Source organism: Pimephales promelas, chromosome 5 (assembly GCF_988280905.1).
Source record: "Pimephales promelas chromosome 5, fPimPro1.hap1.1, whole genome shotgun sequence".
Taxonomy (NCBI): domain Eukaryota; kingdom Metazoa; phylum Chordata; class Actinopteri; order Cypriniformes; family Leuciscidae; genus Pimephales; species Pimephales promelas.
This window is the reverse complement of record NC_142773.1, coordinates 436,372-461,893: the sequence shown is the minus strand read 5'-3', so window position 1 is coordinate 461,893 and position 25,522 is coordinate 436,372. Positions and strand designations below refer to the sequence as shown.

The 25,522-nt window shown below is 38.7% G+C and overlaps 2 protein-coding genes across 5 annotated transcripts in view; both read left to right on the top strand.

The window, feature by feature from the left end:
* Positions 1 to 235: 235 nt before the first annotated feature.
* Positions 236 to 7,479, top strand: LOC120479121 (uncharacterized). Its single transcript, XM_089130782.1, has 8 exons — positions 236 to 344; positions 1,380 to 1,493; positions 2,669 to 3,823; positions 3,910 to 4,023; positions 4,905 to 4,952; positions 5,948 to 6,016; positions 6,727 to 6,883; positions 7,416 to 7,479. The coding sequence occupies exons 2-8, from the start codon at positions 1,488 to 1,490 to the stop codon at positions 7,436 to 7,438; spliced, it is 1,572 nt and encodes a 523-aa protein (XP_088986908.1). The 5' UTR covers positions 236 to 344; positions 1,380 to 1,487; the 3' UTR covers positions 7,439 to 7,479.
* Positions 7,480 to 10,565: 3,086 nt separating this feature from the next.
* LOC120487551 (NACHT, LRR and PYD domains-containing protein 3) overlaps positions 10,566 to 25,522 on the top strand; it is a 44,303-nt gene continuing 29,346 nt past the window's right edge. For 2 of the 4 annotated variants that reach the window (XM_089130779.1, XM_089130780.1), the window contains exons 1-6: positions 10,567 to 10,732; positions 13,991 to 14,086; positions 14,389 to 14,502; positions 18,808 to 18,903; positions 18,985 to 20,715; positions 21,497 to 21,568. In XM_089130779.1, the coding sequence (XP_088986905.1) occupies positions 14,037 to 14,086; positions 14,389 to 14,502; positions 18,808 to 18,903; positions 18,985 to 20,715; positions 21,497 to 21,568 (2,063 nt within the window). In that variant the 5' untranslated portion in view covers positions 10,567 to 10,732; positions 13,991 to 14,036. Of the gene's footprint in view, positions 10,733 to 13,990; positions 14,087 to 14,388; positions 14,503 to 15,588; positions 15,715 to 18,807; positions 18,904 to 18,984; positions 20,716 to 21,496; positions 21,569 to 25,522 lie in introns of all 4 variants that reach the window. The other 2 variants (XM_089130778.1, XM_089130781.1) reach the window with 2 other exon arrangements.

Sequence of the window (25,522 nt, the reverse complement as noted above, 5' to 3'; positions counted from 1 at the left end):
ATGTGCAGTTTCGGAAAAGGAGTGTTTCCATTGGCTACGTAATTTATAATAGCCAATGAGCATAGAGAAGGGAGTAATGCGTCATCAGATATTTAAATGAGCAGTGAACGCCCTGCTGCTTCCAGTTTTGTTAAGTAGTGGTCGAGTGTTTCAGTGTAACAAATGCGGTAAAACATCTCTCATTGATTGATTGATTGATTGATTGAAATAATTATGCCCACCTGTACACTACTGATTATTTCAAAATTATTTTTTTCTGGCATTCTATAAACATCAGGGACACACCAACCTGTATCTGATCTGTCTGTCTGCCCGTGTCTGAAGTTCGCTTCACATTTAAGGAGGTAAAACGTTTTATAATACCCAACATATTTAACATTTGGAGTTTCGTCTTTAATGTTACAAGTGCTGTTTTCAAGTGTGTGTGCCTAAACTAGTTTTGTATCAAAAGAGATCGAGTTTAATTTATCCAGTGTATCTGTAAGGGATGTAACAATTTTGTATGAAGTAGGCTATACATGCAAATATTTCTTAAATGTACATGCACGTGTGTATTTATATATACAAAATAACTATACACATGTATTATGTAAACACAAACTTTTATTTTTGGATGTGATTAATCGTTTCACAGCCCTAATATTATATTATACACGCCACCGGAGACAACGGAGAAACATATAGAGAGCATCAGCTTTAGTTTCTGCTCTGATAGACGCAAGATTTCGCCAAACGCCTTTGTGTGTTTGTGGGGAGAGAACATTGTGCTCGATACGGTTTTTGTGTCTCCAGCCTCGTCGGCTTGCACTCTTCCTGTAATGTTTACGAGTCAGGTCAGTAGACGGCCTTTTGTGGCTGTTTGAACACCTTCCACCACATGAGCGTTTACACTACGAAAGCAATCCGCTGCAAAACGAAGGTGTTTTCAACCATCTCTGGAAGTGCTGGAAAGGGGACGAGCTCAAAACATTTCAGACCCCGTTTACACCTGTATTTATCATCGTCCATTTGTGCTCCGATCGTCAAAAACGCTTCGGGGTGGCCGACAGGACCGAAATCGTAGATCGTGATGAGTCATTTTATTTCACCATCACAATCATGCACTATAATTATTTTTGCTTTAAATTAGGTTTTTATTATTTTAAATTTCCTAATTCCTAATCATTTAAACTAATACTTTCCTATAAATAAAAAAACTTTCAAGCTTACTAAAAAGTAAACGGTAGTAATTACAAGCATACTGGAAAACGATCTACGATAGAACAAAGGCACAAGTGAAAAAGGCCTACCTGAAAACCTTCAAGCACTAGAAATAAGAAATACTAAATAAATTGAAAAGTAACCTGTATTGTTTTCTTTCTCCTGTTCTCCTCGTTCAGGAGTGTCTGAGTGAGCAAGTGCAGATCCTTCAGGGAAAGATCTCCGTTCTGGAGGGTGAACTCCTGAAAGCTCAGTCTCCGGACAGAGGAGAGGTTTTGGGACCCATCATGGAGGTGAGATATTCTGTCATAATAATGTTTACACAGGGTTATATTTTGGTTTCTGATGGAAAGATTTAGGGATGCACGATATATCGGCCAGCATATCGGTATCGGCCGATATATGTTCATTTTTATTGTTCTCGTTATCGGCCTGGTAAGAAAATGTGGCCGATTTATTAAAGCCGATAAATCATTTATTATTCCCTTCAGCTGAGAAACTTGTTGAGAACTGTTTATGTTTTTGAAATTCTTGAAATATGATTGAAATCTCTTCAAAAAATGAAAATCTGGTTCGGGACAACATTTGAGAACATCATTATAATTGTGCGCTTGGGACATGGATTTAATTGTGAGACTCTTGTTTTTGTAATCAGGCTCTCAAAATTAGATAAAAATTTGGATTTAAGTTTATCGGCCGATATATCGGTTATTGGCTTTCAAATATAAAGAATTATCGTATCGGCCAAAATGTTCATATCGGTGCATCACTAGAAAGATTCTTATAATTTGGCCAGTATGTCAAATGTTATGTTAAACAAACTTGCAAACAGATTGCATGGCTTCCGGTTCAGGTCTTTTGTGTGGGCTTTGCTAAATATTTAGCTGTTTTAGTCAAGATGCCTTCAAAGGAGCTACTAAATATTAGCATGCTATGCAGATTGATATCTAATTATGTATCATGATCCAAAACTATGGAATAGTCTTCCTGTATCTTTAAGATTAATATCCACTGAGTCTGTTTTTAAATCGAAGTTAAAAACCTACCTGTTTTCACTGGCCTACAAGTGTCCTTGATTTAATGTTGAATGGTCAAATTGGTGGTTTCGATGTAAACACCCCCCCCCCCCTTTTTCTCATTAGTTTTGCGGTCAGTCTTGCTTTTTTTTTTTTTTTACGATATTTTATTTCTTCTGTACAGCACAATGTTCAACTACTGTTGTTTTTATTGTGCTTTATAAATAAAAGTTGATTGATTGATTGATTGATGATGATACACAACATTATTTTTAATCTAAAATAATCAGGGTTAATCAGAGTCTAAAGCTCATTTCATGTTCTTTCAGTACATGCATTGACCGTTAAAAGGAAAATATTGTAAGAAACAACTTGGGTCCTACTGAGCTCTAAACATCTTCATAGACTTGACCGATGTCGACTAACATTTTTAATCTTTTTGTTTTTCTCAGTGGGAAAAGCTTAAACAGTTGGTGGCAGATATGACTCTTAAATTTGCTGAGCTTCAGGACATTGTTTCCCGTCTTGAGAAGACTGCAAAAGAGGCTCTCTCCTCAGACAACAAAGCCTCAACTTCAAAGGAAACCAGAAGACTGGAGGAGAAGGTTGTCTCTTTAGACGAGATGGGTCCTGCTCCGCATGCTGAGATCCAGGGTTTGGAAGTGGAGAGAGCATCACAGCAGGACGTCCTGAATGCCCTGATTATTGAGTTGCAGAGCGCCAAGAACACAGTTCAGGAACATGAGAAGAAGCTGGAAGAGCATCAAAAAGTTGAAGCAGATCATGTTTCTTTGAGAAAGGAGGCACACACATTGCAGCAGGAGCTTGATGAGCATCTGCAGGCCATTGGAGACCTCCAGGGGCAGATAAATGTTCTCCGACAGGAGAAAACTGATGGAGAGGACCAGGTTAGTCAGGCTTTGACTAAAATCAAAAGCCTCCAAACTCGCATTCTGGAACTGTCTGAGCAGATTTCCCTAAAAGATGAAGAAATCAGAAATCTGAGGAACGAGTCCGACTCTGTTGAGCGCGAGCTGAAGCTTGTGAAGGAACAAAATATTGAAATAAACCAATTGATCAAATCAAATCGCAAAGACCACGAGGAGACGGTTCAAAAACTTCAGCAAGAGCTTCACTCGGCTTCTTCAGCCGCATCAGAAAAACAAGAGGAAGTGCTGGTTCTGTCAGCAGAGGTCACCTCTCTTAAAGAGCAGATCTGCCGTTACAGGGAAGATGAAGTGCTGAAACAACAGGAGATATCTGATCTAGAGACCAAACACAACGGGGCGCTGGAAACCCTGACCTATGTTCTGAACCAGCTGGCTGTCGTGAAAACTACAGCTTCACAGAAAGATGCTGAGCTTCTCTTGCTTCAAAATGAGCTTCACCAACAAGAAAGCCTTAGAGAAAAGGCTCAGGAGCTTGAGACTGCCAAGCGTGAGGAACTTGAGAGAACAGTGAGTGAACTTCAAGCTAAAATCACACAGGTCTCCACTCTTGCCTCTGAGAGAGATGCTCAAGTCATTTCTCTTCAAGAGGAGATGAAAGATCAAGAGTTGAGGGCCAAACAGTCTGAAGATGATCTCCGCAGAGAGCTAGACGAGACGGTGGGCAACCTACAAGGAGAATTAGATGTGTCTGACTGGTGTGTATTAATCTGTATTGTTCTCTTTCTCCTGTTCTCCTCGTTCAGGAGTGTCTGAGTGAGCAAGTGCAGATCCTTCAGGGAAAGATCTCCGTTCTGGAGGATGAACTCCTGAAAGCTCAGTCTTCGGACAGAGGAGAGGTTTTGGGACCCATCATGGAGGTGAGTATGGAGCACTAGGAGTGACGCTTAAAAATAAAAGGAGTCGTTGATCAAATTAATAGTCCAGACATAAAAATGGAAATAAATCCGTTCATAAATGGACAAATCGAAAAACATTTAGTTAAACTGTTTAATTAATGCTTTAAACTGTTAAACAATTGTTTTCTATTATTTAACAACTACATTAAAAAAAAAAGCTTTTGCTGATAATTTACTCACCCCCATGTCATCCAAGATGTCCATGTCTTTCTTTCTTCAGTCGAAAAGAAATGAAGGTTTTTAATGAAAACATTCCAGGATTTTCTCCATATAATGGACTTCAATGGGGACCAAACGGTTCAAGGTCCAAAAGACAGTTTCAGTGCAAACTGTTCAAAGGGCTTTAAACGACACCAGACGATGAATAAGGGTCTTATCAAGCGAAACGATCGCTCATTTATTTATTTTTTAAAGTTTAAGTTTAAAAAAATGAACAAATCTTTTTTCGAGTCATGACTCGAAGGGCCTATATAAGACCCTTATTCATCGTCTGGTGTCGTTTAAAGCCCTTTGAACAGTTTGTACTGAAACTGTCTTTTGGACCTTGAACCGTTTGGTCCCCATTGAAGTCCATTATATGGAGAAAATCCTGGAATGTTTTCATCAAAAACCTTAATTTCTTTTCGACTGAAGAAAGAAAGACATGGACATCTTGGATGACATGGGGGTGAGTAAATCATCAGCAAAAGCTTTTTTTTTTTTTTTTTTTTTTTTTTAAAGTGAACTACTCCTTTAATAAATACTGTGTTTTTGAATAGTTGTAGTTACCCCTAACTTCCAGTATGTAATGGTCACAGTGCCGCTTTGCCCTTCCGTGAATCACAAAACTGTCGTTCCCACAGGTCCAGAAGAGGCCGGGATTTCATCTGCATGTCCCGGACACACCTGAGGTACGACAGAACGAGATATGTACATGTGATTTATTTTATAAGATAAGTTAATTTGTTGAATTTTAAAGGTAAATTGAATGCGCTTGCTTTAACCCTATAAAGCCGACTGTATCATATTTGAAACGCATTTCTAAGGCCTTGACAAGATCAAGTTTGCTGAGAAACCTGTTGCACACAGTCCACTACATGCCTCCTGTCATCTGATTGATAGTTAGATAGTTCATACTTTTAGCAAGTAAAAAGCCTTTTATTGTAATTGTAAAACGTCCACCATCAGCTCGTGATCTGCGAGTCTTTTTGCTGTGAGATTTTTATAAAGTAAAAGTAACCGTAAGTTTGATATTGTCAGTAATTGAAAATGAAGCAACTTGGGTTTACTTGATTATCCAGATATCGTTTTTTATAAAACTCATGAGTATCAAATATGATCAGGCTTTTGCGGAAGTTTATTTGTTCATCTCTCAATGATCATTTTATTGCATTACGTTTTAAAACGACAGCGCTTTGATCATAATACAAAGCATTTACATGTGTTAAGACATTATTGGCAGATATAAAGTGACGGCTGATGTTTTTATGTAAGTATCTGCTATACTGTTCTAAACATAGGATTCATTTCCCAGACTCCAACGGTGTGTGTAGACCCAGATCTGGGCCGCATCTGGTACATGTGGATTCTTCGAGTACCAGATGTGGGCCGGATCCGGGCCGACACAATGTTGCTGTCTGGGTTGCGTTATAATTTCATCTTCGTTTTTGTCCATAAATATCAGCATCTGCACCAAACTGCATGTTTTGGCCTTTGATTAAAACTGAGGTGTTTTTCCCTCCGTATTCTCATACTATATACATCAAATATGATTCATCAAATATGCAAACTTATTATCTAAAGATTTAATAAACTGTTTAAAAATATGGAATTGTCAGGCTTTAAGGAAATGTTAATATTCTGAATGATGTGTAAATGTGCAATCCATGTTGTGTTGCTGCTGAAGTCGGCGAACTGCATCTCTCGGAAAGCAACAAGTAAGAGCAGGCAGACCAACACACTTTCAAACTCTCAGGTAAGGTAGTTGTGTATTATATAAACTGTCACACGTGACCCTGGACCACAAAACCACTCACAAGTGTCTTTTTTTATTAAGATGTGTATATATATCATATGAAAGCTGAATAAATAAGCTTTCCATGGATGTATGATCTCTGATGGCTCGTGTTACCATCACAGAGAGCCACAGATTCACAATACCATGCTGGAGGAATGATCCGGCCACCGATGCAGAATCCCTCACAGCATTCAAGACAACTGAAAACTCATCTCTTCAGTGAGCACTTAACATAAAAAACCTTTATTTTGAGCACTTCTTGCGTTGTTTTGGCTCTTCATGATGACTCGCTTGGTTTAGTCCTCAGTTGTAAGTCGCTTTGGATAAAAGCGTCCGCTAAATGACTAAATGTTATGATGGGACAATATTTTGGGTGAGATAAAACTATTTGAAAATCTGGGGAAAAAATCTAAACGTTGAGAAAATCTCCTTTTGTGTTTGTGATTGTGCTGCATCCAATTACAAAAATATGTTTACGGTAGGAAATGTACTAAATATCTTAATGAACATGATCTTTACTTGATATCCTAATGATTTTTGGCATACATTTTTACCCATACAATGTATTGTTGGCTATTGCCACAAATGTACCTGTGCTTGTGACTGTTTTTGTGGTCCAGGGTCGCACACACACACACACACACTCTCCTAACTCTATTCATCTCTAGTCTAAGCAAAGGCAGTCTGTGGTGTTGATTCCTGATACGCCGGAGAGCAGCGGTGGAGGTGGTTTGCTCCATGAAGACCCCTGCAAACCCAAGGGCCAGTGGGGGCCTGAGAAAACGTCCCCGCAACCAGCCGTCCAAAACCTCCGATGCCAAACTGGTACAAACCACTAGAGTTGGGGAAATTGTTCACGAGTCTTCAGTTGAGCTGGGAGCTCTTGCTTGATCAGAATCAGGGCTAAAACGGAGAAGTTTTCCCACGGTCAGACGAGTTTTCGATGTTTGGATGGTTGTTAATGAGTCATGAGATTATGTAAGAGATTTAAGTAGTGTATTACATGAGTAGCTCTCGGCCTCTTTCGTTTTTAAAAAACTGTTTGAGATCCCTGCTATAGCTGAACACAATACGCATGACATCATCATTTTCAGAGATTGGCGTTTTTGCTGTTTACACAGAGACCGTTTCAAAAACTTGATCCGTTTTTAGTTGGAAACGGTGTGGTGTAAATGGCTCCTTAGACTAAATGTATGGTTAATAGGCACAATAATGAAGTGTAGGTTAAGACGAGTGTTTTGTGTGTGTTTAGGGAGAGCAATAGAAGTAACTGTGCCGAGCGTCTTTGACTGTGTGTATCTGCTGTTATGAGGCAATACCACTAATGAACTTTCTCAAACCACTTCTCTCTCCACAGGTGAACTCCAGGATCATTTCTGAACAAATCCTTTTTGTGTTTAAAATAAAGTATGTTTATCGCATTTTTATTTTGTATTGGTGTTTTTTTAAAGGGTTTTAAAGCGTCTGTCTTTTCCGTGTCTGTCCATCTCTCGGTCTATGTTTGTCTTTATGTCCCTCTTTTCCGCCCGTCTGTCTGTTTTTATTACTCCTTGCACAATATAGAAGTATTACACAGGGATAATTTCTGGATCAGTTTTGGGGACTGTGGTATAATATTGGCCCAGTTGTGTCTGTTTTCTGCAGCTTCTGGATAAGATGTGTCTGAGTTCTGGCCTAAAGGTGGTGTCCGTTTGGCTTTTGTCTGGCTGACATATGGGGATTACGGCGTTGTTTTGGGCCAGTTCTGGATAATATCTGGGTACATTGTAAAGCTCTGGGTGAGTTTTGGTTTTGGTAAGCGTTTTAGAATGACCCCGATTGGCCGACCCGTAGCCGCCTACACACTCACTCAATGCATGGACGATCTGACAGGATTAACGAACGTTTCCTCGGTTGAGTGGCCTGACTTCTACACCTACCTTATAGAGAAACCCATCGTAAAGAGAAAATGAGGGCATATAAATCTTTAGATGGTCCTGTACAAGACTTGTGTGTACGATCCGCAGTTCTGCCGAGACCACGACAATATAAAGAGTGACATTACAGTGCGATTTTAATGATGTGAATATTTTCTAGAAATAAAAGAAATCAATTCTTGCACCAAACACAACAAGATGACGTTTAATAATAGTAACAATAATTTAAGCTCCTTATTATGTAGCCGAATCTGTGCTGGTTTGTATTGGCCGCCTCCAGTTTTCACTTGTTTTGCCTCCAGCTAGTGCCGTGACGTAACTGTGACGTCGGTGCAAAAGGGGTCTATAAGGGACATTGAAGCAGCTAATGATTACATTAGAGTAGAATCTCTGCAGTTTTTGTAAAGAAGTTCATACAGTTTCTGAGTTTTTATGTCTGTATCTGTTTTTTCTGTAAATGCCAGAGCTGTTAGAGACCCATTGAAAAGGAAATGTTGATTTTTATTTCTTCAAAACAAAGGTGCTGATTTTTATTTTACACAGGAGACTCATGATTCTAATTCGGATATTTCTGTTTGGAAGAGTCAATGGGGGAAAAATATATGGTTTTCATTTGGGAGTAACCGGTCAGCAGGGGTCGCTATTTTACAGGGAAACTTTAAACATTTATCAGATTCAAGTGGGAGATGGGTAATACTGGTTGGTGATGCAGATCATTCCCAATTAATTATTATAAACATTTATGCGTGTAACAACAAAAAAGACAACAAGTTATTATTTACAACAGTAGAAGATAAAATTAGCCAGCTGATTACAACTTTTCCTACTGCCAAGATTATATGGGGAGGTGATTTTAATACAGTTATGGATGGAAATCTGGATAGACGGCCTCAAGAAACAGTTCTTCAGATGAGTTGGAGAATGTATGTCACAGGATGAGTCTTGTAGACATCTGGAGACTGATCTCAGTGTGTGTCGACACACCTGGCCAGGACAAAATGTCTCTCCTCTTGCCGTTCATCATCCAGCTTTATCTGCCCAAACCCTTGATTCGCGTCTTGCACAGAAAAGTACTTTGCATTCGGCATTCTTGAGACCATCTTCTGCTGTCCGCATTGGATAATGCTCTCTTTTTAAGATCTTTAGGATCCACACAAATGTGCGTTTTCTTGGATGTAACTACAGGTTCAATGCTGTCGACCCATTCAGTCGGCTCAGTTTGCTTTGCGATGACCCCCATCTGCTCCATTCTCTGTAGTTCTTCAAGCACTTTCTCTCGCAGAGCTACAGGTCTCCTTCTTGGCGCATGCACAACTGCTCTGACATTTGGATCAGTTTGTATGTGGTGTTCTCCTGGTCAACAGCCTAGTCCTTCATATAGATCGCCACAATCCTGGAGAATGTCTCTGCTCTTTTCAGTTTCAGACAGTCTTTTAATCATGCCCATTTTTGACATGCAGATCGTCCTAGAATGACAGGTGCATCATGCTTCATTATTTCCAATTGTTCCTCCTTGGCTGTTGTCAGAAGTTCCAGTTGATTTAGGATTATTGGAGGAAAAGGAAGTCAATGGGGTGGATCATTACAGGGCTCAGAATTACATAGATAGCAAATATAAAGAAGGACTTATTTTATATACTGATGCATCAAAACTGAAAGATAAGAAAATGGGAATTGCTTATGTTATCCCTCAACTAAATATTGAATATGCTAAAAGAATTAATGATGATTTAGCAGTATATACAGCAGAAATGATGTGGATAGAGAGCAATAAACCTAAGCAAGCTGTGATTGCGTCAGACTCCAGTTCAGTATTGTTAAGTCTCAAGCATCTTCACTCTGAGTCTAGACAGGATATAGTGTTTGAAATAATCCATTTAGCTAACAATCTGCGGAAGTCTGGTATTAGTACTACATTTATATGGGTGCCAGCTCATATAGGTGTAGGAGGTAATGAGTTGGCAGACAAATGTGCGAAGAAAGCAGCAGAGAAGGATTATACAGAGATAGATATCAAATACAGCAAAGCTGAAGTTAAAAGTATAATTAAAACTAAAATTAATGAAAAATGGCAGTTTCTTTGGGACAATGAACAGACTGGGAGATACTTGTATAGAATTCAAGGAAAAGTGGGAAAGAGCAGGAATACATACAGGAAAAGGCAAGAAGAAGAGGTGGTGTCTAGAATGAGATTAGGGTTAAATAAAACATTATTTATAATGAATAAGCATGTTGATGGAAAATGATTACTGCAATAGTCAAGAGACAGTAGAACATGTAATTATGAATTGTCCTAAATACCATCAAGCTATAGGCAAAGGCTGATATCACAACTAGGTGAGAATGGGATTACCCTAAACTTACAGGAAATAATGGAAAGAGGGTCTGGTGAAATTTGTTTTTATTTTTTGTTTTATTTTTTAAAGGGTTAATTAAAAGAATTTAAAAAGTGTAGTCAGACCAGTTTGCAGAGTATGAGTTTGACCCATTGATCCACACTCCAGTCCAGATGGTGGCGGTAATGCACCAAAAAGCTGGTTGCCAACCGCCATAGAAAGAGAAGAAGAAGAAGAAGAAGAAGATACAGAAAGTGAAAGTTAGTTCTCCTGTCGCCATTTTAAGCTGGAAAAATATAATACGACACGGAAAAAACAGAGCATCGAGTGTTTATCAACGCTTAAGAATTAATTTAATTGTCGTTTTATGATGTTAAATCTGGAGGATTTGAGGTCCTGTATCTTGTAAAAGTTTGATCGAGGTGAGTGTTCATGTGTGACTCTCATATTAAAATGAATCTCTGGAGGACATTTTGATTTGATATAAAATTAAGAGTTTCTTTCACTTCAAGGTTTCTTTTGTGTTTCGTAAACTTTGGGATTTTTCAGAAGTTTATATGTGGGTCAGTGACATATATACCATAAAAAAGTGTTTTTTCAAAAATTTCAAATAACAGGCATAAAAATGGTTGACTTTTGTTCTACTAACTCTCATCTTTATAGAAACATATGTTGTTTCAAAATTTTCAATTGGAATCAGAATTTATGTGATAATTTGTTGAATTAGTGCGTACAATCGTCATATGGTGTGACATGAAAATAATTGTATATAAACTGAAAATGGATTATACCTTTCTTAAGTTACTCACTTTATCAAAGTAATTTATCATAACTAAACTGTGATCTATTATAGTTTTGTGAAAATTAATTAAATTTGTGTATTATTTTCTAAAACATTGCTCAATGTGAGACCTATGGCGCCGGTCTTTCAACATATTTTCTATTTATTGTGACAAACCTTGCTAGAAAATTATAAAAGTATTTTTGACTCTTGCTGATACTATTTTCTATGTATTCCATGAATATTTTCTGGTTTTATCATTAATGAAGGTATGTTATTTTCACAATTTGGAATGTCACACCAAATGATATAGTGTCACACCATATGACAATGTCGCCATGTGTCAATGCAAACCATGTATTATCCTACTTATTGGTGAGTACTGATCACTCATATGGCAGGGAATATTTAACCACTCGTAAATGCTGGAAGGTAATAATCAAATTTTATTGATTTATTTGATATTTAACAATAAAAACATTTTTTTATTATTATTGTATGAGCCATATGAACATATGTTTGTGTATTAAATTTCATTTCAATTCAAAACTGGTCTGCAATATGTATTAATATAAGTAAAACAAACAATTTTCTATACCATATGAACCGTGAACATACAGCGTAGCTGAGTGGATCCACAAACAAATGAGTTAATCTAGACTCCATTGTACATAAGCCAGTCAAATTTGGAGAGAGTTGCAAACCGACTGCCTTGCTGAGGTTGTGTTAAGCAGTGTTGTGGACTCGAGACTCGGACTCGGTCTCGAGACCATATTTTAATGGTCTCGGTCTTGTCATGGACTCGGAATTGTCTCGTACTCGAACATATTAGGACTCGGACTTATCCCCGAGTCCACTCGAGTCCCATTCAAAATATGTCATGATTATTACTGTATGTTAATATTTCTTTAAAATGCTGTTTGATTGAAACGTCCAATGACTGCTGACTTTCTTGTGCGCAACTGACTCTAACGACTATAACGACTATAACTATAACGTTCACGGCACGCAAATGTAGCAGGACCCAGGTCAAATGTGATGTGGAGCCTCTAGCTCAACTGTGTATTGAAAATGTCTGCTTTATCATCCATAATTCAGTTTGCATATAAGAGCCACACAGAATTTGTATGCAGTAAAGTCATGTGAAAGAGCACTTTTTGATTGTAATAATTGTAAATCATATAATAAAATTACCTACACCACTATGTGGCCTTTTTACAATTACAGTGTACATGATTCCATGGTATATATTTGGTTTACTGTTTGAGTATGGTGCTAATTTTATTGTTACCACCAAATATTTTACATATTCTTGAAGATATCTTTAAGTCTGGTTTGAGACACAACCTTAGGTTATCCAACCTCTCTCGTTTCGGTCTCGATTCAGACTCGACTCTCGACTCAGACTCAACTCTCTATGGACTCGGTCTCGACTCGGACTCGACTCGGACTCGACACTCTATGGTCTCGGTCTCGACTCTGACTCGAGTGAGCTGGTCTCGACTACAACACTGGTGAACAACTTCCTGATCTTGATAATAAATGCAGTCTCGCCTATTTGGCCAGACAAAACAATTTTTGTCTCCATGTTGTTTCATGCAGTATGAAACATTCATACATCATAATTACAGATTTTATGTGATTATGGACCTGAATAAATGTTTAAAAGGACAAAACATACATTGGACTTTGTTATTTATTGTTATATATGCAGGGAATTACAATTCATATCATATGGTGTGACAATCAAATCATATGGCGTGACAGGCAGACATGTCACACCATATGATGAAGTGTCACACCATATGATGTTTTCTGCACTTAGCACAACATTGAGTCTTGTAGCTACACATTAGCATGCTAACAACATGCTAGCTATAACAAAGCAGCATAGATTTACATATAATTATGACAAAATAATAACATTTCTTTTGCATTTTTATAAAAAAAATGTGTCACACCAAAAGACATCTGAAAGTGGGACTTTTGTCAGAGTGCCAACAAGATCTGATTTATTGTAAATATAAAAATGCTGACTTGCCTCAGGTTGTACAGCAGCAATACACTGCTAGTTCTGTACAACATTGCTGAAGAAGATCCTCTACTTCCCAAGGGTGTCAAAACAGTTGCCCGTTCAAATATCCCAAAATAGTGTCGCACCATATGATTTTGATTTGTGTGACAAAATCTTTTTGATTAGAACTGACTCAAAACATTATGCTTGGACTTTGAAAAGAGTAGGCTCACAAATAGACATCTGTATTATTTTTCTGTATTTTTTTTAGAATTTTTGCATTTATTTTTTTTAGTTTGTTTCAAGTTCTCAATTTGAGAAACAAGTGCCGGACAGTCACACCATATGAGTTTTGTTATGTTTGGTTGAAAATTCTGAAACAAATTAGTGATGAACTGTTTTAATTTTGAATATGTTCCCATAAAGCATAATGTTCTGCACAATATTGAGAAGGTTTTTGGCAAATATATTTTTTATTCATACATGTTTGACACTGAAGACAGCAAAATTGCCATGTCACGTCACCCACCCATGTGTAAATATTCATTAGCTTATGTGGAAACATTCATAGGCCAAATCACAGCTCACAGACACACGCGTTTTAAACACCGGATCAGAGTCTGTCGATGCGGGTCGGGGTTTGTTTTCTTTCACCCGAACATGTTCAGCGTTTCCGGTGTCCGTTATTTCCATGAATTCTAAATCCAACGGCCGACGTGTGTGTGTGTGTGTGTGTGTGTGTGTGTGTGTGTGTAAAGGCCCAATGGGCGTGAGTTAACGAAGTTACACGATCCCTTTTCTCACACACTCCAGATATGTTCAGATAAATTATGAAGGTCGTTTAATTTAATAATTTAATATTGTGTGTGAATGTTTGTTCATCAGAGTCAGTGGAGGAGATCAAACTCATCAGATTCTCCTGATCTTCATCATGGCTGATTCACAATCATCCAGAGATGGAGATTTCTCTCCAGGACACAGGTACTTTCAACTAACACTGTTAAATATTGTGTCACATCACAGAAATTGTGTGATTGAGTGAGTGTGTCACATCACATCAGTTTTTGACCCCCCTGCACAAGTTTACAGAAACATATGTTTTTGCCTATTTTTGCATGTGTTTTTGTTTTAAAATTAACATGAAATATTGAATAATAAGATCATAAAGTTTTTTTGAAGTGCTTTAAGATGAAGGATGAATGTGTTTATATTAATATGGTTCCTCTCATAATGAATGAACACAGTAATGTAGAGGATTAAACTGAATCTGTTTTCTGTTCCAGTTCAGTCCAGCAGAAGAGACAAAACCCAGAGTCCAGCTGTGTGTCTGTGAAGAGTGACCGCTCTATGGATCAGCCACTAAAGTTTAAGAGTGGAGACAAACGGCCTGATCTCAGGTATATCATTTCTATAAAAGATGTGCTTATAGTGACACTTCTGAATTAGACTCATAGTTGATCTCAGTCAGTCTAACACTAGCAATGACATCAAGTAAATGTAAGCTGAGGTTTTCTCCACCTTTATATAATGGAGTCGGTGTAAAATTGAGCAGATGTTAGTAAGTGCTGGTTCAGATTTGTTGAGAGCTTCACAGTGTCTGGTCAGAACAGTGATGTTTCACAGCAAGATACCGTTACTAGAGTACAGTAAAGCCAAGTTCACACTACAGGATTTTAAGCCCGATTTATGCCGATTATGGTACGTTTTATTGCTGGTTTTTCACGTTTTTTTTATGACAAAACGTGGTTTGTAGACAAGATAGAATCGTTGGGTGACAGAGTTGTTGTCAACTCGTTATTTATTTGATTATTTTCATGATTCAGACCGTACTATAATACTGAAACAGCTCTCATTAGAGTCAAAAATGATCTGTTCTTATCATCTGATGGTGGTAGTATCTCTATGTAGTGCATTGTCAACTCGTGTAGTGAGTTACCTCCTGTTGTGGATCAATCACGTTGTGTTGTGTGGTGTGAACAGCTAAACAACTTGAACACTCCTGATTTCACTGAGAGCAAGTCATGTAGTGTGAACAGCACTGTTCAGCCCGACGTTTTAAAATCATGTAGTGTGAACTAGACTTAAGCTGGTTTATCTTTAAAGCTCAGCAACACATCGGTCTCTTTAGTCGCTGAGTCTTCGTCCTCCATTGGGCCGTTCAGAAGAGTCATGTGATCGCGGTTGATGTTAATTTCATCTATAATTATATAGTTGGTTTCAATGTGTTTGTTTTGAATTCATCATTTCTAATTTTACAGTTTTTTTTTCAGTTACTTTGATTGATATTTAATCATGGTTAACACTTGCAAACCAGTAAGTTAATTCCTAAAAATAAATATAATCAAAGATTGACAGTGCAAAACACACTGAGTTACAGACACTAAAGCAAAAGTGTTACAACACTCTCTGGTGTTTCATAAAACAGAAGATTCCTGTTAAAGGGCACAACATTTATAAGTCTGTCTGCTTATTATTTTACTTAGATTTGAAACCAGTTCAGTCCAGCAGAAGAGACAAAAACCAGAGTCCAGCTGTGTGTCTGTGAAGAGTGACTGCTCTATGGATCCGCCAACAAACTTTAAGAATGGAGACACACGGCCTCATCTCAGGTATATCATTTATATAAAAGTTATGCTTATAGTTTTTGATTTTTATGAAATTGTTAAAGCAGCACTCTGTAGTTTTTTCAACCTTTATAATATTTTTCCAAAACCCTTGAGATGGTACATTGACTTACAATAGGTTGATTGACAGGTCTGCTAAAGCCTGACGGGGTGTGTATCGCTTTAACTGGCACTCTGTAACTTCGGGGAGCGGGTAGGAACCAGAGCACAAAAAGAACTACAAAATTCGACTGCTTTACAGCATACGTCACTTCCCCCACTTCCTCAGATTACGACGCGAGAGCCCAACGAGTGTTTTTTCTTTTACCTCTGTATGTTGTCATGGCTGAAGCAGCGAGTAAAACCAAATGTGAAGTGCGTCAGAAACAGAGCGCGGGTGATCAGTTTACTGTTGGGAATGTGTTGTGTAGCTTCACCCCTCGCCGCATCCAATGTAGACTGCATTGCTTTCTTTTGAGGGCGCTTAACACACTCAAGCATCCCCGTAGAGCCGGGGCGGGCAGGCAGCTCACGCCAGCTCCAGATGTGAAAGTACACTGATCACTGAGTTTGGTAGGGGCTGCATTCTTGCAAGTAAATAATACATGATTAGACGGACAAAACAATCATTCAGGATAACTTTCCTATGTCTGCAGGCTGATAGTCTTGTTTGTTACTTATTTTTCTGGTGAAAGTGTCTTGCCTCGGGCTATAATGCAAATCGATTTTTCTAATTTACGGATTCATCTATGATAGCTTGATATTATAATATTGACGACATGGCTATTATCTACCAACAAACATTGAATTGAATTAGCATATCCATTATGTAAAACAGCAGCCAATAGGCTAGCGTTACTATAAGACGCTGGCTTATAAACGTGAGCTACGCGATCTTTTGACGTTTGAAAAAAATAAAGCCCATAAGACATGCAGAAATAGATGCCACTGTACCTGTGATGAAGACATTTCACACGCAACACTGGAGTCTGCCCAAGATCTGACAACTCCTTCCTTCTGCAGAGTTCGGGATCGCTTGTCAACAAACGCACGCGTGTATTCCCTAGTGCAGTAATTCTCAAAGTGTGGTCCGCCATCGCCCCCTAGTGGTCTGCGAAAAGATGACCTAAACTAGGCAAGTGTTTACAAAATTGTCACTTTCGCATGTATCAGTGTGATCAGTCTTCTTGGCTGATCCCTGGAGCGTACGATCACACCGGTGTGATTAGAACGGTCAGTGCATCACCCCAGATAGCAAACTGACATTGAATCAACATGGAAATATGACATCGAAACAACGTTGATCTGACATTGTTTTGCTCATCGAATTAACGTTGAACCAACGTCAGACGCGTCATTCTTTCAAAACTAACGGAAAATCAGCTTGAAACCAACGCGTTGTTTCAACGTTATGAAAGCAAACCAATTTTCGATTTTCATTTAGCTTTGAAGAATGCCGCGTCTGACGTTGGTTCAACGTTAATTCGATGAGCAAAATCAACGTTGTTTCAATGTCATGAGAGACGTTGTTTCCACGTTGATTCAATGTCGGTTTGCTGTCTGGGACATGATCAACTGCTAAATTCAAATGTGCTTCCCTGCGTTGGCTAGCGCTGAGCCAGAGACGGGCGCACTCAGTGCTGCTGTCATATTCACGGACGCAATTTCCTATGGCAGGGGTCGGCAGCCCCCTAAACGTCTACCTAGCCCCCCTAAAAAATTGTGATTAATGTAGGCTAGGAATTCATGCTGCTTCAGTCTTGATTAAATCAGATTCGCGTGTTCTTCATCCTCAATCCGCAGCGGTGCAGAGCAGAGAGCACGTCAGAAACAGAGGACAGTGTGTGTGTGTGTGTGTGTGTGTGTGTTCATCTCGACGCACACGGTCAAGTGCGATGTAAGTAGCTAAACTTAACATTTCATATTTGAAATTTGAAATGTTAAACGATTGACAAAAAATAATCAGGCAAACTAATATAGTTTTGTCTAATTTCGCCATTTTGAACTGAAAATTAGTAAATAAAAAAATAGTAACGTGACATGTAATGTAATAATTCGTTTACTGTCATTGTTGTGAGGGGACAAGAAACATTAACAAAAGCCGTTTTCATCATTTTAGGCACATGAGTAATAATGAATGTATACTGAGAATATAATACAAAGCCTTTAGTACAAAGCTAAGCCTTCGGAGGGGAAGCGAAAGTGATGAAGAGACTGAGGAAAAAAGAAAGAGTGATTGAGATGAGGAGAGATTTTGACAAATAATCTACTGCCCACTGACATGGTTTTAAAGCTATTTTCTATCCTTTTTTTTTTTTTTTTTTGGTCTTCAAACGTCTTGAAAATGCAAATATCAGATAACTAAAAAATGTGAAGCCCCTACCAACCTCAAATTTAGGGCCTCTTTGATTATAAAGCCCTGTCTACAGCCCTGTATTAGGCATACAAACAATAATAAATGTGTAGCCTATACATATTGTGAATGCATTTAATAAACTTAATTACCAAGCTTTAGCTTTCAGTAAATAAACGCGTCTGAGAAAAATTATTCAAAGGCAAAATCAACCTATATCAGTTGACCCTATGTTTACTTTCTTCACTGACAGAAAAATGAAAAGCCTATATCAGTCAAAGCTCAGTTAGGAGTTAAATTTAAACTTAAATTTAGCTTATCCTTACAATTTTTTTGTTTTTGGGGGGCGTGTTAGAGTGGGATTTTGTTAGGTGGTCCTCAGAAAAAAAATGGAAGATAAAGTGGTCCTTGGGCTGAAAAAGTTTGAGAAACACTGGCCTAGTGTAACCATGACAGATTTTACCACAGAAGACAATACTGTTTCCCAACTGCAGGGGGACCCTGAAAGCAACCTTTCAAAAATAACAGAATGGGGCTTTAATATACAGCAGTTTAATGAGCTGAAATCCTGTTAGTTTGAATCTATAAATGATGATCATTGTGCTCTTGTGTAAAGCTCTATGTATTGTATTGTATTGTTAATACATTCACACACTGTAAAAGCTGTTGGTGTGTTACTCAGTTAATGACACAATTACATCAATATCAGTGTGTCTGATTCTTTACCCTCTTCATTCTGATTTAAGGTCAAATCTTCCATCCAGACCAGTTAAAAACAAAACTGTGTTCATGCCTGTGATTCAACCACAAGACTTTCATGAACGCATGTGTCCTGGTTTCAGGTAAAATGCAGGACTGTCGTTGTAATTTATGGTTATTTACTCCTCTGACTTGTGTAATAATGTGTTATTGTAATCTTCCAGCCATGACTCTAAAGCTGCTGAAGTCCTCAACACACTGAGATCAAATCTGAGACAGAAGTTTGAGTGTGTGTGTGAGGGAATATCAAAGCAGGGAAAGCCAACACTCCTGAATGAGATCTACACAGAGCTCTACATCACAGAGAGTGGAAGTGGAGAGATCAATAATGAGCATGAGGTGAGACAGATTGAGACACAGTCCAGGAGAGCAGAAACAGAGGACACACCGATCAAATGCAGTGACATCTTTAGACCTTTACCTGGACAAGACAAACCCATCAGAACTGTGCTGACAAAGGGAGTCGCTGGCATTGGAAAAACAGTCTCTGTGCAGAAGCTCATCCTGGACTGGGCTGAAGGGAAAGAGAATCAGGACGTCCAGCTCATATTTCCACTGGCTTTCAGAGAGCTCAACTTGATGAAGGACAAAACACTCAGTCTTGCAGATCTTCTTCATCGCTTCTTCCCTGAAAGCAGAGAAATGGCCATATCCAGTGATGAGTATAAAGTGCTGTTCATCTTTGATGGTCTGGATGAGTGTCGTCTGTCTCTGGATTTTCAGAGCGATGTGAGGTTGTGTGATGTGACTGAATCAGCCTCAGTGGACGAGCTGCTGACGAACCTCATTGTGGGGAATCTGCTTCCCTCGTCTCTCATCTGGATCACCTCCAGACCAGCAGCAGCGGATCTCGTCCCCTCTGAGTGTGTCCATCGAGTGACAGAGGTACGAGGCTTCAGTGACACACAGAAGCAGGAATACTTCAGGAAGAGGATCAGTGATCAGAGTCTGGCCCACAGGATCATCTCACACCTGAAGTCCTCAAGGAGCCTCTTTATTATGTGCCACATCCCAGTGTTCTGCTGGATCTCAGCCACTGTTCTAGAGGAGATGTGCAGTGAAGCAGAGAGACGAGAGATTCCCAAGACTCTCACTCAAATGTACACACACTTCCTGCTCATTCAGACCAACATCAAACATGAGAAGGACTATGAGAAGAAAGTGAAAGATGAAGACATGATCGTCAAACTGGGGGAACTGGCGTATCGGCAGCTTGTGAAAGGCCACCTGATCTTCTATGAGGAAGACCTGAGCGAGTGTGGCATTGATGTGGCAGAAGCATCAGTTTACTCAGGATTGTGCACTCAGATCTTCAGAGAGGAGTTGGGCTTGTGTCTGGGGAAAGTCTTCTGCTTTGTTCATCTGAGCATTCAGGAACATCTAGCAGCTCTATATGTGCATCTCTCCTTTATCAACAATAACATCAATGTGTTTGACCAGATTACCAAACCAACTAATGGAGGCAAAGTGTCCCTATCTGATCTCCATCAGAGAGCTGTGGATGAGGCTTTACACAGTAGAAATGGGCATCTGGACCTTTTCCTTCGTTTCCTTCTGGGTCTGTCAGTGGAGTCTAATCAGAGTCTCTTACAAGAACTAAAGACACAGACAGCAAACAGCTCTCACAACAATGAGGAAACAGTTGACTATATTAAAGAGAAGATCAGGGAGAATCCCTCTCCAGAGAAATACATCAATCTGTTTCACTGTCTGAATGAACTGGGGGATCTTTCTCTAGTCAATGAAGCTCAACCTCGTACGAGGTCATATGGAGGATTAGGTGATGTGAAACTCTCCTCGTCTCAGTGGTCAGCTTTAGTGTTTGTGTTGTTGTCCTCAGAGGAGACACTGCAGGAGTTTGACCTGTGGAGCTTAATTGGAGGCAGTAATGATGGGTAAGTAACACTGAGTGCAATCATTACAGTCTAAAACATTATGAAGAAAGAGAAACTCAGAGATCAGAGGTGTTTAAATCACGGGCTCAGACTGATTTCTGGGATATTGTCCATAATTTGCGGGTGTTTCTCAAACCGTGGCTGTGTCCTAGTAAGGCTGCATATCTCGACTGCCACGTCATCAAGCGCCTCTGAAGGCCGTCTCAGTTTGAAAGATCTTTGTGTGTGTGTGTGTGTGTGTGTGTGAACAAGACGAAGATGAATGAGGTGTGCGATCAGCATCTCGTGTGCACTCGCTCCTATGATAGTGGCGGTGAGGGAGGAACGAGACGTGGATGAATGAGGTGTGTGTGTGTGTGTGCGCGCGCGTGTGTGTGTGTGTGTGTGTGTGTGTGTGTGTTTGAGTCCGCGCCAGTGCTGCTTCCCCAGCTAATGTGACTTTATCATTATTACTTCTCATTTCAAAAACAACTTGTTTAACACAAAATACTTCTTGATTCATGAAAATATACGCATTTGACAGGACAAAATCTGATATGTCGAATAGTGTTGTAGTGTAAATGTAGACTAATAGACCTTGACAAACGACATTGACAAGAAAAAGAGAAAACAAATCTGTGTTGCTGAATACGAGACTTCTACAGTTATAGATACTAAACAACTTTAACACACGTCCTTTATAAAGCTGTGTTTCATTAAAAAAGGTAAAATGTATTATTTACTTATAATATGAATTATTATTGTTAGCGTTATTAATTGTTTATTTTTTATGTTCTATTAGTGTCACACAAAACACTGCAGATGAAGTTCTTCAGAAGCTGATGCCTGTGGTTACAGCAACTAGATACGCTGGGTAAGTAACACTGAGAACAAGCATCACTGCTAAAACATTACAACAGTTCTTACTTAAACATTATAAATTATATATTATATACAATTATAGAACTGTAAAAGCAGGCTGTTTAGTTCACATGGATAAGATTTGGGAAAATAAAATAAATCCTGTTTTCGATGACTGGAAATTTTTTAATGATATTTGTTTATATCATTAAAAAATAATTATTATATATTTCTAATAAAGGGACTGATGAGATGATCTTTAAGTTTATTCAGCTCCGTATGGAGAGGGATAAGGCTTTCACAGACGTGAGTTCCTGTTTCCGGCGTGACGATCGAGTCTGTCCCAAAAATACCTCTCAATGCACCCTCGCGGACTCGCGCTAAGGGCCCTATAGGTCTGCACTACATGACGTCACCGAAGTGTGGACTCTGAGAAAGTCCACAAGTTCAGAGTGTGCCATTTGGGACAGGGCCAGAGAGTTACCCTGACGGCACTCGTGAGAAAATGAAAATTACCTACATAATGAAAATTAGCTACATAATTAAATTCACAAATATGACTACATTTAAACATTATTCAAATACATAGACTACTGAGTTACTCAGGGGCGCAACTACCCAGTGTCAGAAGTGGACCTCTGTTTCTCTAGGGAGGTTGGGGCGCATGCTCCCCTGTAAGAACATTTTGTGTTCTTTAAAGGTTAAATTCAGCAGTCTGGTGCGCTTTGAGAGTTCAAAATTAAAAGCTCCAACCCATATTCAGGGTGCAAAATAAACAAAGAAAAATTCAAACCTTAGTGTCTGTCTACATTACACTACTAGGGCTGGGACAATGCATCTATCTCCAGATTCGATACTTTGGTGCCGATACGTTGCAATTCTACAATATTGCAATTCGATATTGAAATGTATTGTGATTTTGTTTTTAACACTAGACTATGGGGAAAAGTTCAATCATACACTTACACAGACTGTACATGATGTGTAAGATGAGTCATATTTACAAAAACAATTCATCACATCTTTCTGAGTTTTATTTCAGGAGCATCATACAGTTCTACATTCTCTTGAATAAATAATTCAATAACAAATAAATTTTTAAGTCACTTGTCGCCACCTAGTGGAGAAACAATGTAATCGATAAATGTGTTGTTTTAAGAGCCAAGTTTCTATTAAAAGCTGATTTACTCTATTGTGATCGCTACCGTAGACATCAGTGTTTATATTTGAGCTTTAAACTTTTACGCAAAGCATGTGAATCAACTTTTGATGCGCTCGACCCAAGTTTGAATCCACCTTTTGCCGAAGTCTCTTCTCCCTTTTCCCAACACATATGAGAAGATGTAAAATGTATAACCTAACATAAAGGTCTCTAGCGTTATGTTTTGCCAATGAACTAATATCGAAACCATGATATGGCTTTTTGCCGTTATAAAACAGCACAAGACTTTAAGAATAGGCATCAGTGCTGGGTGAATTAAAGAAAAGTGTGCACTTTGCTCACGCGATCATCATGGTCATCTGGTGTTTTCTCCTAAATACAAGTTCAAGGGTTTATTTCTTGCAAGTGAAGAAATAAGGACAAAAGTATTTTAATTTGCCTATATTAGTGTAATTTAGACTAAAATATACTTTGAAATATTCATTTTCCTTCATATAGTACATTTATAGGCTATATGGATTTTACGTCATAGTAATAATTATATAAATCATTGTTACATTATTATAATAATTGTTTGGCATCCTAAAACACCATTGATCATGTAATATAGGGCCTACAAGACATTGTGCCCAGGGGCCTCTGAACTCTTAATCCAGCCCTGTTTAAAAGACCTTTCGTGAAGCTGTTTAATAAACTCTCTCTGGGTCAGCAGCAGCGCCAACACAGATAGATAACGAAAAGTTAATCCTCTGTTGGAGCAAGAGTGGCGAACTTCTGTCAACCTCGTCTGTAAGCAACGACAAAAATAAGTAAGGGTTAATGCCCGACAAGGTGTCCATTGTCAGGTTTTAATGGACTTCATTGTCAGAACTGTTGCCTCCGCCGAAGTCCATTAAAACCTGACAATGGACACCTCGGAGGGCATTAACCCGCTTATAGTGTGTATGTCAGGTTAAATTTTCTTTTTAGATATATTAAATAATGTTTATATGTATGAGTGAAAATGTAATTATCATTAAAATTATTACTGTAATTGCCCTACATTAAGCTTTATAGCCATTTCTGTCAAGATCATATTTTTAAAACACAGTGGAGCTGCCTGTGATGTCATAAGAGGGAGATGTGACAAAAACGTTCTATTCAAGTATGGAGAGTTTTGAGTCTGAGGAGATCCAAAATCCCCCTCAAACCTCCGATGGGCCACAACCTTACAATTTTGAGCCTCCCAGGCGTGAGACAGATGAGGAACCAAACAGAAATTTAAATAATTCCTATCGAAGAAACATAAATATCTGGTGTGAAGAGAACCAGTGGAGAGTTGGTCAGGTGTCTTGGTAAGTATAGGCATAACTTAGAGGTGGAACGGTACATGTATTCGTATTGAACCGAAACGTACGGCCGTCACGGTTATTACAAATTTAACCTGACATACACACTTTATACCATGGTCACTTGCCAAATAAAACATTTTTAAAACAGTAGTTTATATTTTAATTAGGCTAAATCTAGTTTTTACACATAATAACTTGCCTGACGGTTTATTTAGCAACCGGAGATATTTATAGTCTGCTCAGCTCGTAGAACCCTTCAGGTTCAAAAATGCATTTTTTTTTTCATGAAACACAAAGGTAGGCATAGTTATTTTTTTTTTATTACACATAATAATTATAAGGCGGTTGATACCGGCTCTCAGGCTCCTTATAGGCTTGAAACGCTGTACTCTCCTCCTGCCTTGGTTGTCTGGACAGCTTATTCAGTATTCAGTTATTAAGTTTATTCAGCTCCGTATGGAGAGGGATAAGGCTTTCACAGGCGTGAGTTCCTGTTTCCGGCGTGACGATCGAGTCTGTCCCAAAAATACCTCTCAATGCACCCTCGCGGACTCGCGCTAAGGGCCCTATATGTCTGCACTACGTGACGTCACCGAAGTGTGGACTCTGAGGAAGTCCACAAGTTCAGAGTGTGCCATTTGGGACAGGGCCAGAGAGTAACCCTGACGGCACTTGTGAGAAAATGAAAATTACCTACATAATGAAAATTAGCTACATAATTAAATTCACAAATATGACTACATTTAAACATTCAAATACATAGACTACTGAGTTACTCAGGGGCACAACTACCCAGTGTCAGAAGTGGACCTCTGTTTCTCTAGGGAGGTTGGGGGGCATGCTCCCCTGTAAGACAATTTTTTTTTTTTTTTATTACACAGAATAATTATAAGGCGGTTGATACCGGCTCTCAGGCTCCTTATAGGCTTGAAACGCTGTACTCTCCTCCTGCCTTGGTTGTCTGGACAGCTGCGTAAACTCCCGCAGGGTCTCATTCAGAGCAGCAGCGGTGTCATTTTCAAAGCTGGAGTCCATTTCTTTTTGAACAATAAAGTCTCTGAGTGTATTTACTGCCCATTTCGTATTTTTTTCGTGTTGATCTCATCTTTTTCGTCTTCTGTTTGAATAGATTCTCCCGGTGCTAACTCTTTGTGTCATTTCTCCGTTTTATTTAAAGTTTTTCTTTCTTCGGCAGCATACCAGTCGTCAAAGTTGTCATATTCTCCATAAATGTTAAAAGAAATAATGAAGTCGCTCATTGTTGTAAGCATGGTATAAAGTAATTTAATTTGAATCAATATCAATTCTGGAATAAATACAAAAAATATTTTAAAATTGTGAACCAGAAAATTGTGATAGTTATGTGAATCGATTTTTTTTCCCAGTCCTAACACACACACACACGTTCTTTAAAATGTTTACAAATACAGTAAACACACACACACACACACACACACTTAATCTCACTGTGATG

Bases quoted from the DNA above. Each gene is read 5' to 3' on its own strand.
- LOC120479121 (XM_089130782.1), top strand. The intron at 3,824-3,909 runs GTGGGCAACCTA...CTCCTCGTTCAG, and splicing joins GCAGAGAGCTAGACGAGACG to GAGTGTCTGAGTGAGCAAGT. The intron at 4,024-4,904 runs GTGAGTATGGAG...TCGTTCCCACAG, and splicing joins TTTTGGGACCCATCATGGAG to GTCCAGAAGAGGCCGGGATT.